The sequence below is a fragment of the Halichoeres trimaculatus genome, unplaced genomic scaffold (assembly GCF_033239565.1).
Source record: "Halichoeres trimaculatus isolate MK-OKI-2021-1 unplaced genomic scaffold, fHalTri1.1 fHalTri1_scaffold_10, whole genome shotgun sequence".
Lineage (NCBI taxonomy): Eukaryota > Metazoa > Chordata > Actinopteri > Labriformes > Labridae > Halichoeres > Halichoeres trimaculatus.
In genome coordinates, this window is record NW_027437187.1 from 360,044 (window position 1) to 373,817 (window position 13,774).

The 13,774-nt window shown below is 42.2% G+C and overlaps 1 protein-coding gene across 4 annotated transcripts in view; it reads right to left on the reverse strand.

Annotated features, from left to right (window-relative positions):
- srgap1a (SLIT-ROBO Rho GTPase activating protein 1a) overlaps nt 1-13,774 on the reverse strand; it is a 231,311-nt gene that overhangs the window by 161,591 nt on the left and 55,946 nt on the right. For all 4 annotated transcript variants that reach the window (XM_074677243.1, XM_074677245.1, XM_074677244.1 and 1 more), the window contains exon 2: nt 155-350. In XM_074677243.1, coding sequence (XP_074533344.1) covers nt 155-350 — 196 coding nt within the window. The remainder of the gene's footprint in view (nt 1-154; nt 351-13,774) is intronic.

Here is a 13,774-nt window from a genome sequence, read left to right on the forward strand (position 1 = left end):
AGCATCACCATCATGATCCTCTGATAGCTTTATTAGGTAACTTTATGGATCCCTGACTCTGCCTAAGAGTATGCCTAAGCCTCAGACAACATCAACATCATATTAAACCCAAATAGTGTATAGTGTAATAGTTTAATAGTGTAATAGTACTGACTTGTACTGCTGGTGGTCTTTGGTGCTGCGAGTCTTGGCCATGAAGCGTTCAGCCAGTTTCTCCAGGTTCCTGGAGTACTCCATTTCAATTTCTGCCTTCTTCCTGAAGAAGTCCTGGAGGTCCTGAAGCAGCTGGACCCTCATCTCTGTCTGCTGGTCCAGGCATTTCTGCTGCTCCACTAACTGGGCCCTGATCTCTGAGAAGGCACAGGAGGAAAGGAAAGAGATGAATGATGAGATTTTTGCACATCTTACTAGAACAATGTGAAACAAACAAAGTAATGATATCATGAAAACATAGATAACCCATTGTCATGTTTAAAGGGTGGTGCTAGGGCTGGTCAATTAATCAAAAAATAATCCAAACCCACATTTAGAATTTCTAACCAGCATGAAACTGTCCTGTTGATTATTTTGATGTTTCCCCCTCTTTTTATTCTTTCTCAACTCATACACTATCCCCAAAAGATACACCACTAGTTATGTAGTTGAACCACAGGCAGATACATGTCTCAAAGTGTGCCAGAAAAACAGAAGAAGAAAACATAGCTACAGGACACAGTCCCATCCTGTCCTCTACACTCATAACATTAAAAATGAAGTCAGTACCAGATCACACTGAGCATAGCTCCATCCAAACACTGAGATAATCCCATAGCTATCAGACTGGGGTTGGATTCAGCAGGACTTTTAAACCCAAAGGGATTCAGTGTCAGTCACTTGGACACACTGTGGTGGCAATAAGGAAAACTTCCACCAAAAAAATAGATAACTTTTTTCCCAAAGTGAATGTTATTTATTTTCTACATTGACACCGCAAGATTAAGCGTCAAATTTTTTTCAACTACATTTAGTGAGCAAACCGGTCATTTTCTCCAAATGTTCCGAGAAGACATGATATCCAAAGAGATGTTAAGACATGTGTCCAGCTTTTCATGTGATACATTCAAGTACCCTCAGAACCTTGAGAATCTGACGATTACCCCATTGTTTTCAGTTTTTGGATTTGACAAATGGCTTGTTAATGCCAGTCTCAAAAAACAAGTGGTATTTTGATCCCGCCGACGGGTTTAAAACTAGCTGGACTAAGTCAAATGGCCTGAACAACTTTTAACTGCTCCTCCGTGGCTGCCACCTTATCCTGGTGGAGGAGTTTGAGTGCCTCATTGATCCTAGGGGCTATGTTGTGAGGGGCAACCATCCCGGGTAGGGTTTCCCAAGGCAAACTGGTCCTAGGAGAGAGGCCAGACAAAAAGACCCCTAATGATGAGTACTAACAGGATTCAGTTCACCCTGGCCGGAGGGTCACCAGCACCTCACCCTGGAACAAGGCCTGGGGTCGGGGCCTGCAAGCGAGCGCCTGGTGGCCGGGCCTTTACCCATGGGGCCCGGTCAGGCCAAGCCAGAATGGGTGACATGGGCCCATCCTCCTGTAAGCCAACTACATGCAGGAAGAGCCATAGGGGCCTGGCACAATGTGGACCAGGCGGCGGTCAAAGGCCGAGGCCTTGGCAGCCTGATCCCCGGTTACAGAAACTGGCTTTTGGGGATATGGAATGTCACCTTTCTGGAGGGGAAGGAAACCTGACCTGGTGCAGAAGGTAGAGAGATAGGGGCTAGATATGGTCAGGCTCACCTCAACGGAAAGCTTGGGCTTCAGAACTAACCTTCTTGAGAGGGGTTGGACTCTCATCTTTGAGAGGAGGAAAACAGATGTAGGCTTACTCATAGCTCCCCAGCTCTCCGCCAGTGTGTTGCAGTTTTCCCCGGTGGACGAAAGGGTTACTTCTCTGCGCCTTTGGGTTGGAGGACGGGTGCTGACTGTTGTTTGTGCTTATGCACTAAACAGCAGCTCAGAGTTTCCACCCTTTTTGGAGTCCTTGGGACAGGTGCCAGAAAACACCCCAACTGGAGACTACATTGTCCTACTGGGGGAATTCAACGCTCACCTGGGTAATGACAGCGTGACTTGAAGGGGCATGATTGGGAGGAACGGCTTGCGTGATCAAAACCAGAGCGGTGTTCAGTTGTTGGACTTCTGTGCTAGTCACAGTTTGTTTATAACGAACACCATATTCAAACATAGGGCTGTTCATGAGTGCACCTGGCACCAGGACACCTTGGGTCGCAGGTCAATGATCGACTTTGTGGTTGTATCAGCTGATCATTGACCATATGTTCTGGACACTCAAGTGAAGAGAGGAGCAGAGCTGTCAACTGATCACCACCTGGGAGTGAGTTGGATCAGATGGTGGGGGAAGATGCCGGACAGACCTGGCAGACCTAAATGAACTGTGAGGGTTTGCTGGGAACGCCTGGCTAAGGACCCTATCAGGATGGTCTTCAACTCACACCTCCGGCAGAGCTTTGACTGCGTCCCAGGGCTGGCCGGGAACATGGAATCCAAATGGACCATGTCCAGCAGTGCCATGGCTGAGATGGGCGCAAGGCAGCTGGTGCTTGTTGCAGCAGTAATCCCTGAACCTGTTGGTGGACACCAGAGGTGAAGGGTGCTGTCAAGCTGAAGAAGGAGTCTTACAGGGCATAATTGGCTTGTGGGACTCCAGAAGCAGCTGGCAGGTACTGGCAGGCTGAGCGTTGCGCGGCTCTCGCGGTCACTGAGGAAAAAACCCAGGCGTTGGAGAATTTCGGTGAGGCCATAGAAAAAGATTTTCAGTCGGCCCCGGAGAAATTCTGGCAAACTGTCCGGCGGCCCAGCAGAAAAGCGGCTTTCTGTCTACACTGTTTACAGTGGGGACGAGAGCGGCTGGCCTCAACTGAGAGTATAGTTGGGCGGTGGCAGGAATACTTCAAGGATCTCCTTAGTTCCACCAACATGCATTCTGTCAAGGAAGCAGAGCCAGAGAACTTGGAGTTGGGCCCATCCATCACTGTGGCTGAAGTCGCTGAGACAGTTAAACAACTCCGCTATAAAGCCCCGGCGTGGACAAGATCCGTCCTGAGTTCCTCAAGGCTTTGAATGTTGCAGGATCTTGGCTGACATGTCTTTGCAACATTGCATGGACATCAGTGATAGGCTGCCCCCTGCCCTCTCATAAGTCCCTCCATGACTCCAGAGCACTGAGAAGAGCTAGAAAGATTATGGCCGACCCCTCACATCCTGGCCATGGTCTGTTCACCCTTCTACCCTCTGGTAGAAGGCTGCGCCTGCCGAAGGCTCTTAAAGCACGCCACAGACTCAGTTTCTTCCCCTCAGCCGCCAGGCTGGTCAATGACTCTGCCCCCCCTCCCCGCCCCTCAGTGTCACCCGTTTCAGATTTATAGTCATACACTGGTCCTCTGCACTGCACTTTATATTTACTTAATATTTAATTATGCCACTCTTTTTGCACTGTAGTGCTTGTTCTTTGTTGTTGTTGTTTTTTTTTGGACTGTTTACTTGTGAAAAAAGTACTTGTTTGCAAATACACACATGTTGTCACCAACACAAATTTCTATGTGTTAATTTACACAAATGGCAAATAAAGGAATCTGAATCTGAATTAAGTTCAGATGGAAGCTGAAGCTTCAGCAGTCAGTCTCAAAGTTGTGAAAAAACTGCTGCTTAATGAAATGTCTTATAAGGATGGAAGGAAGGTAAAGAAAAGAGGAGTATTCAACAAGGCAAAGTTCAGTAAATGTTCCAGCAAAGAAACCAAAAGGTCCCGAAGAGGCTTTATGGTATACCATCAATATCTAAGTGTGTCTATATACTTAATGGCCAATCAAGTGCTGACTCAGTTAGAGACAGGGAGAGCAGTGCTCAGCATAAGCAGGCCTTTCTGGCATTCGATCTCTCATAATCAAATTACCAAAAGGTCCCATTCCAGTCATTAGCATTAGTTCTCTGTATTATTAGAAATGAACCATTTACATCAAATCTCCAAAAACTGTTGATGAGGCTCTGCATTTTAATGAAGAGCTCTGGCATCCACCAGGGAAAGAGGCTCCTAGACAGAGACAGACAGGACCCAATGGAGACATTTAAGGACACTAAATCGGCAAGAGTTAATCAAACAGCTACTCACGCTGACTGTGACCAAACTAATAATTTGACATGTGAATTGGAGTACCATAAGGCTCCAGACAAAACCACAGAATTAGCAGTGAGCACAGTGAGGACAGGTTTTAGGTGGGACTGAGTTTAAGTCCAAGAACCCCCTGATAAACGTCTCACACCTCCAGAGGATACAGGATTAAAACAAAGCTAGCACAGCACAGCAGAGCGAGGTGGATCATTTATTACAATCATACTCATGACTGCATATAGGATACGTTAAATCATTTATTTCCAAATAGTGAATCAGGTTGAAGTGTGAGAGATGTTCAAAGGGGCAGCTGTTAAAAGGAATCAGACATGGACTTCAAACCAAACTCAGACAAAAAACTGAACCAGAGTGAAAACCAGAGAGGAGCAGATGCAGCCCTGCTCTTTTCTGATCACCTGTACAGGAAGGTTGATTCATCTAAGCTTGCACATATAACTCTTTATCTTTCAAGAGTGTGCACCAATTATTCACTTTGACATATAAGTGTGGTGCTGAGAGAGTGCATCAGGAAAAGGATAAGCAGGTGATAAGGAGGTGTTACATTATTTGGTACGTAAAATGTTAAAAAATACAAAACATCAGAAAACTTTCCCAAAAATTGAGTTTAGCTTTCAGACAGGCTCTGGTGTGGATGTGACCTTAGACCCCAGCTTGTTGATAAAAGAAGGTGGCTAACCCTAAAGGTAAATATCTGAACAGGTAACTACGTCTGTTGGTTGTTGGAGAAAGCATAATTTTCACACAAACATGACACACAGACATAAGATGCACAGAATCAGCATAAGAGAAAGTGTGTGGTTTTATACTTTTAAAACTCCACACAGTGACCCTTCCCAAACTGCAGGGGGCAGTGTATCACAGATGCATGTCTACCACAGTGCTAAACTAGAGGAGAAGAAGCTGTTTACACTGTTGACAACATTTTTTTGGCTATTTCCTCCCCTTCTCTGAGTTTGGCAGCAATTTCACGCCAGTTGTCACGATTATCATGGCAATCTCTATGTGATGAACCATAGGAATGGATTTTTGTGCACTCAGAGCTCCGATTTGTACATGTGGAGTTTTTGGAGGTGCACAACGCAGCAATTTTCTACCTCAAAAGGACTGCGCGAGGGGGCAAGGCTGCTAAAGTGAAATCATTCATTCACACAAAGCCATGCAGACCTTGCAGACATGTCATGAATAAACCAAGCTTAAGAGGACTGGGTGGGGACAACAAAGCTCTTTGTAAGTGCGTCTCAAAGCAATCAAGGGTCAATCCTTCCTTCATTCCCCCACTTGTGTAGTTCATTTGCGTCTTAGTCCCTTCCACCAGAGATGATGGAGAAATGAAGGAAATGAAGAGAGGAGAGAGGATGGAGGAGATTCGTTTTTAGAGCAATGGGACGTCCTCTCCTCCAGACTGTCACAAGAAGCGACGTGTTTCAGTGATGGCAGCGTCAGCTGATCACCTCTGGATCATCTGTCAGTCAGCTCTAACAGCTGTTTGTGTGTCTGCACATGTGCGCTGTAGTAACTCTGATCAAACAGAAACAGTAACAGAGCTTTGTCTCTTCCTTTAACCTGTTTACCAAACATGTTACCATGAAAAAACACCTGCTATCTGTTTATTCTGTGTGCTGTTTAAAAGCTCATATGGATCACTTTACCAGTAAAATGTGTAATTGTGAGATTATTTATGAATTATTTAACCTTTATCTAGAGCAAATCTGATCGTGAACTCTGTAACTTATTAATAAAACGTAGTTTACTGTGTCTCAGGAAGATATTATTTATTAGATTTCAGTTTTCAGAATGAATCCTCCGTTATATTGATTTCATGATGGATGTGTTCAGTATTTTGTGCTTTAAATTCACAACAAACATTCTAATCCCAGCTTTATGACCCGTTTCTGAATGATCCTCAGCAACTGTTTTCAGCTTCTTTTCTCTCTCAAAAAACTCTGTTCTGTTTGTGAAGTTTCACGTAGAGCAGTCTGAGCCGCTGCAGCGTCCAATCAGTAATATTCCATATGGGGACGTGTCTGTCAGTGAAAAGACTTCCACAAAGCCAGCTCTCGTGTTCCCTCAATCATAGCTCCTCTGATCAGTCTACTCTCTCCTCTGTGCACAATTATCGCTTTGGGACAGTCTTCGAATCGGTGCCTCAAAGGAGATAGGAGAAAGGAGGCATGAAATTATTGCTTTGAGATGCACCCTGCAATCCATTTCAAACCCTGGATATGAGGGGACATGAGGGTATCTGTGAACAGTGTGGAGAGGTGACCCTACTAAAAGTAATGTCCTCTTTGTTAATCTCTCAAATCTAACCAAGAAAACAAAGCTGCACACTCATCTCAGCCCATACTCAGGCTCAGAAATAAAGAGCGGCCTGCAGAATTCAAGTGGGACCAATAAAGTTGTCAGCAGCAATTCCAGCTGACTGATGGTTAGTCAATGAGGCGCAGAATGCACACCATGTCAATGAGCACAATGAGAGCACACGGCTTGGTCTTTGTGCTAATCAGTTTAGACCCAAGCCCTTTTGTCTCTGACCTGGAGCTCATCCAGTGGCTCCTCTGGAGGCCACATCACATACTTCCCATAACCCCATTCATGGAGACAAATATGTCCAAAGTTGCAGTTCAGAATGCCTTCTGATTTGCCATATAAGTCGGTTTCATTGTCAAAGAAAGTGCAGTGTAAGAGGGATGGGTACTGACCCGCACTGTAACCTCCAGAGAGAAAAAAATAGGTTTCAGTGAAACAACACACCCTCTGTGTATGGGGCCACAGAGTCCAGTTAAAACCCAGCTCTGCTAATACCACAAAGCACTTTAAAGAATCAATAGTAGGGCTGCAACTACCAAATAATTTAGTATTTGAGTAGTATTTTGTTACGTTAAAGAACAGTTGCATACAAGTGAATTTTTGTCCAAACAAGAGGAAAAACAAGTGACTAAGTTCAATGAGATCTGACTATAAATTTTAACAAGGAATCAGAATATACTGATGATCAGGTTTTGAGTCTTTGCAGTGTTCCGACTAAAATGTTGATCCCTGCTGTGTTGGAACATATTAAAGGGATAGTTTGGGTTTTTTGACATGAACCTGTATGGCATCCTCATCTATAGTTATGTACATTAGTGCTGTCTTACCCCTGTCAGCGTCCTGTGATATTTATTATTATTTTATATTAATTTTGATGTGTCAAACTAAAACCCGCGACCCGATCGCATGTTATTTTTTCCACCAAGATCCGAACCCAGAGGAAAAAAAGGTTTTAAAAACCACCCGAAAATCAGCTGTGTTTTACGGGTACCCGACCCAGTGCAGGACTCTGCTGCACACTTCTGACAAGTGCACCAGCATTTGTCTGTCACTCTCTCTCTTGGTGGAAAAAATAACATGCGATCGGGTCGCGGGTTTTAGTTTGACACATCAAAATTAATACAAAATAATAATAAATACAATAAAATAAAAATGTAAGTTGTAAGCTGGTTGTAAGGCTGTGACCATTTAGATTCTGGCTTTAAATCCGTAACATGGTGGAAGGCTGAGCCACGCTATCCAGTTCTTAAAATACATCCATGGTTGTGACATGATCACGGCTCGTACCTGCTAAGCGTCGCTTAAGTCTGGACAGAAAGTAAGTCTACTATTACACATGTAAAGGTCCTTTAAGAGATTAAAAGTTCAAAAGCATTAAACTTAAAAAAAAAGAGTGATTTTACAGTTGTATGTGAGAAGATCACCGAGGGTTGATGATGACTCCAGCTGTGGCTCCAGGAGCGACATGACTGTGCCTCGTCTCTCTCTAACCGTTCTAACTCCATCTGACGAATTTCAGCATCAGTATATTCAAGTTCATAAAGATATCCCCTTGGCTCTGTGCTAAATGTAATGTCATCTTCATCAGTGTCGTACTCAGACATGTTATCGCTAACTTTTTAAAGTTGTTATGACAGTGACAACGCGCGCTGGTCAGCTGGATGCACCACGCGACGCAGTGATACGCACCAGAAAGTAGTGCCAATCAATAACAGAGTCTGACTTTTTTCTGGTTTGCAGTTTTGTGAGGCAAATTTATCACTCTTTTAAACACAAATTGTTTTGAGAGGAAAAACACTTTATTTCCGTGACCCCAGCCATGTTGCCGGACTACTTTCGTCTGGACCAAAACCGCACCAGATCTTGGGTCACAGGACGCTGACAGGGGTAAGACAGCACTGATGTACATAACTATAGATGAGGATGCCATACAGGTCCATGTCAAAAAAGGCAGTGCTACAACAGCCAGAGGCCAACAGCGAATAGGAAAGATGCCCATCACTGCTGACAATACAGTGACCTGTAAGGGCCAGCAATTCCATCCAAACTTGACAGGAGCTAGGAGACGAATTTTGGAAGAACATAGCATTTTTAGTGGCCGGGCTGTTTGTTCAGCTGCTGGCAGCCAAGGGTGAAGCATAGAGTATGAAGACACGTTGAGAGCTGAGTGGATGAGAACAAAAGCGCAGAGTGCGGAGAGGCTGCAGTTTTTTTAACTGCATTATGGAGTAAATTCTCCCCTCCTTCCTCTTCTCTCTTCACATTCCCAGAAGAAAAGGGTGAAGGTCAAAGATGCTAGATAGAGACCATCAGGAATAACAGCCTCTCCTGGAAGGGTGTCTGTAGAGTTCCACATGTCTAATAGGTGTCAACCAAGAGTCTCCATATTTACAACAGTGTCTCTTTCCTTGGGTGTTGTTTATAGTTACAAGTACATCAAATGAAGGAAAACTACTTTAGCAGTTGCCTGTTATTTAGAAAACTTGTTTTAATTACCTCTCCTTCCTTGGGAGTGAAGCTGAAGACCTGAATGTGCCTTGTACATGCTACACAGGGTTGTTCTCTCTGACCAACTGCTTCCTAGTAACAGGAGATACTCTGGCATGTTTCTGTTCTGCTTTGGTCCCTTTGTTTGGAGAAATTCCACAGGAGAGAGTAAAGAGGCTAAAGCTCACATGTCAAGGCAGCCAATCATCCTTCTCTTCTACACAAAGCTAACACAAAGCTAACCTAAGGCTAAAGACTTGGCTGGGCAGGTCTGCAACTCTTACAGTTGTTTGTTTGGGGTTACAACACAATGAAAATCTTGCGGTACGACAGCTGGAGAGATAAATGCCCTTAAAGAAGGTGTCATACGAGAAACATCTGGAGCAGAGGCCCACAGGCTTTTATCTGTATGGGTATTCACTTCCCCCTCACAGTAAACAAATGTTAACTAAAACATGCTGGCAGACAAACCCTGACGGATAAAGCCAGCCTGCAGGGAGACACCCAGCTCTGAATGCTCACTTTTCACAAACCAGTGTTGGAGTTGGATCAAAGGCCTCAAACGGTAAAGAAACTGTTTATTACACACTGCTTGTTTTAATAAATGCAAATATTCACATTTTAAATCTAGAAGAGAGTGTAACCTATAAACGGTAACACTTTATAATAAGGGGCCTTAATTAATGGTAGTTAATGCATTATTAAGCATTAATTCTAAGTTCATTAAGCAGAATAATGTGTAACCTAACTTTTACCAACATATTAGTTAAGCATTAATAAGGACTTAATGTCTACTGTTCAGAGTTAACTAATACATTATCAAGCATCAATAAAAGTTATATTATGTATTAAGTTATCCTTTAACATTAATAACCTGACACAAACCTGAATTAATGTATAAGAGTGCCTCATGAGCATGACTTAACCATTGTTGACCATTACTGAATGCTTTTTGGGCCCTTATTGTAAAGTGTAACACATGTATCCCTTTGGTAACACCTATGCAGGTTACACCATTCTTAACTACACACTATTTAGCATAAGTTAAATATTAGTTGGGACTTAAGTCATCACCTGTAAACATGAGTTACAAAAGCAGTTATTAATATGATTTAAGACCAGGAGCACCTGAAGACAAAGAATCCAGATATCTATTTAACAGAATAAAGAAACCGACACAACACAAACTCAAACTGAATGTAAAAATTGCTGTATTTTTTACAAAAAAGGTCACATTCTCGAAACAAAATCACCTTAAACAAAACAAGTACTGAGTCAAAATGACAATTACTTAGCAATCAAATAAAAAACCCTCATATTCAAGGTCCCTCAGAGCTAGTGGCAAAACCAAAATGCATTACTAAATATCAATCATTTAAAAAGTATAGTAATATTTACAAAAAGAAAAAAAAACTGGATGCACATTGTTGTTATCTATTATGGATAACTATTGAAAGAATAAAAAGACACTGTGATGCTATGGGCCTGGGTATTTATTTATTTTTGCTAACTGTGTTTACTTGTTAAACTGCATGAAAAATACTGACTTTTAAACCTTTACATTTTCAAATGAATCTTAAAAAGAAAATTGGTGGTGCCTCACTTGGTAGGGTAGTGTAAATTTGTGTAGTTCAATCCTGATAAGAAAGTATCTGTAACAGCAATATTACCTTCTGTCAAGTTAAAACAAATCCTTTAAAAGGGAAATGCAACACTGGCACTTTACTTTGAATTCACATTTTTGTGAAGTAAACTTGAACAATCCATAAGAATAAATATTATTTGTTAGGGATGCACGATAACTTTTTTTTTTGAACCGATACCGATAACCGATAACTTTCAGCTTCTACAGGCCGATACTGATAACTGATAACACACACTCTCAAACATTTATATATTACCCTAAGATCATGACGTGAATTCTATAAACAAAACCAGAGTACTATTATAATTGCAGCTACTGTGTACAGTATAGTGCTTGTATATAACTTGAGTTTGTATCCTATATATTTTTTTTTCTACTTGTGTGCTGGTTCTATTATTTGGTGCAACTGCTGCTGGAATCTGAATTCCCTGGGGTAACCTTCCTGAGGGATTAATTAAGTTCCTGTATGTTTGTCTGTTTGTCTGTTTGTCTATCTATCTATCTATCTATCTATCTATCTATCTATCTATCTATCTATCTATCTATCTATCTATCTATCTACCTTAAAGGACACTGGCTTCTGGTTTGATTCAAATGAATATGTTTTCACTACAGTAAATGAGGTTCACTTGTTTTTTTCTGCAACTTAAACGTGAAAAATTAATAATAGAGACACCAAAATTTCGCAAAACTTCTCAAATTTGGATTAAAAGTTTTTATGCTGTCATGAGGTGATTTTTCAGAGAAGTTTATCACAAAATATGCAATGGAAACACCTTCATACCATATACTATACTATACTATACTATACTATACTATACTATACTATACTATACTATACTATACTATACTACCTTTAAAAAACATGTCACTTTATCATAACAATGCACCTCCCTCACAACAGCTCTGCTGTTAGTTGTGTGTTCAGTGCAGATGTTTGTGTTTGTGACCGTCAGTATGAAGGCATCATGACGGCTGTGAGCGGGTCAGAGTCAGAGAGCAGCAGGAGGGAGGGGCGGAGGTGTGTGCAAGACCTCACTCAGTGTGAGAGTATGAGAGCTGGAGATGATGGTTTTCATTCAGTGTTTAGTTCGTGCCTATAAAGATGGCACATGTTCTGACCTGACACTGTATTCAAAACAAATTAAAAATTAAATTACCTTAGCCTGTGGGTCATGTCCGGCAAATTTATTGGATTTTTCAAAAGTGTGTAAGTCCCAGTGGCTTCGTTGTGGTCGGCTTTACGTTATTAGCGTCTTTAGCATCCCGGGTGTCCTCGTGCTTTCAAAACTCCGTCAAAGCGATGGTTACGTTTCAGGTGACTGATTAGGTTTTAAGTATTGAAGCTGCTCCCTTTTCTTCCTCATGGAGCTTTCCTGGAATAACTGTCTTCTTCAGAAACTTTAAAGAAGTCCGACACAGTCGACTCCATGTTTTCTGTTTTGAAGCGTCAACATGCTGTGCTGTGTTGTGATGCATGCAGGTGTAACGGAAAATCCCGGTTCCCACGTTTGCTAGTCCTTCTTTCAGCCTTTTTAAATCTATATTTGCATTTTTTATGCGTAACATGTGAAAAAAATACTGCGGATGCCAATTCAAGTCTGTAACTACAACAATATGACCAAGTTAATGAGTCTTTTCCGACATGAGGGGGAACTCTTAAATTTCTCAGTCAGGAAGCGTTGTAATTTCATTTTTTTGCCAGTGCCTCTTGAACGCATCACTGGCTGCTGGCCGTTCATGTCTTACAGTGGGAGCGGGGCACCGCTGCGCTGACAAAGATACACATGTTATCGGGGCTAGCCGCCTTAATATAGAACCGATAGGAATGACGTCATAATTTTCCCGTTATCGGCTCGATAACTATCGGTCAGATAGTTATCGTGCACCCCTATTATTTATCAAACCAAAATTATCTCAGATAAAATAAAGTAGCACATGCACTGCCTGGTAACTCAAAAGCTTTTCAGTTCTCCTCAGCAGTGAGGATGAAGGTGAGAGGCTTGGTGATTACAGGCAGACGAATGCGGGAGGGCTCACAGAATAGCAGCTAACAGGCCAGAATGAAGTAATGCCTGATGCCATGGGAGAGTCTTACTTCCAGCAGGTCCAAAGAGAGCGTCCTGGTTTACTGTGTGCATTAACACATCTCTCAGTCTCGTATTACTCCTCTAAAGCTCCTTAAATTCTCATCCTGAGTCCATATGAGCTTCAAGCTAGCTAACAACACTAACAGCACACAGTAGCAATAACTGCTATTGCACAGAAAATGCATGCTAATTCCACTCACATGCTAATGTTGTAATCATGATTAGTAAATCAAGTTCAAACAAACTACATGTTGTTGGAGCAGTACAAAAGATTACGCACAAAGTCTCAAAAAGTCTGTAACTTGTCGGTAAACTCGCATTCACCAAAGTAACGGACACAAACCTCTGCAGCTTCACTAGTGACATTTTGTCTGTGTGACAGTATGTCTCATCATGTCCCGCCCCTTGACCTTTCTGATAGGGCTTAAGGATTGTTAGGAACCAATAAAATCAAGAGAACAAAAGGACATCCTAACATCGCATGATGCTAGGTTGTGACTGACCATGCCACTCTTCTGTGCGCTATATTCAAATTTGTTCAAAATCATTGGTGGTTATTTACACCACGAAAGTAAATCAAACTATGGATTTAGTCTATTCAGCCCATTGTAAACTGTTTCTCTTTAGCCCTTTCAGCCCTGTCAGAAAGGCCAAGGGGCGGGACTTAATCACAAGATGATGCGAGATGGTACACAGATGGAAAGTGAGGAGCTACAGAGGTTTATCATATCCAATACTTTGGTGAATGCAGAGTTTACCAAGGAGTTACAGTGTTTGAGACTTGGTAAAGGTAAATACTTTGTGTGTAATCTTTTGTACTGCTTCAAAGAATTAGCATGTATTTTCTGAGGAGCAGCAGTAAATGCTTCTGTATGCTGTGAGTATATGTTAGTGTTTTTAGCTAGTTTGAAGCTAATATGGACTCAGAGACTGAGAGATGCGTTAATGTACACAGTGAACCAGGACGCTCTTTTTGAACCTGCTGGAAGTTAGACTCTCAAGGCATCAGATACTACTTTATTTTGGACTGTTAGCCGCCC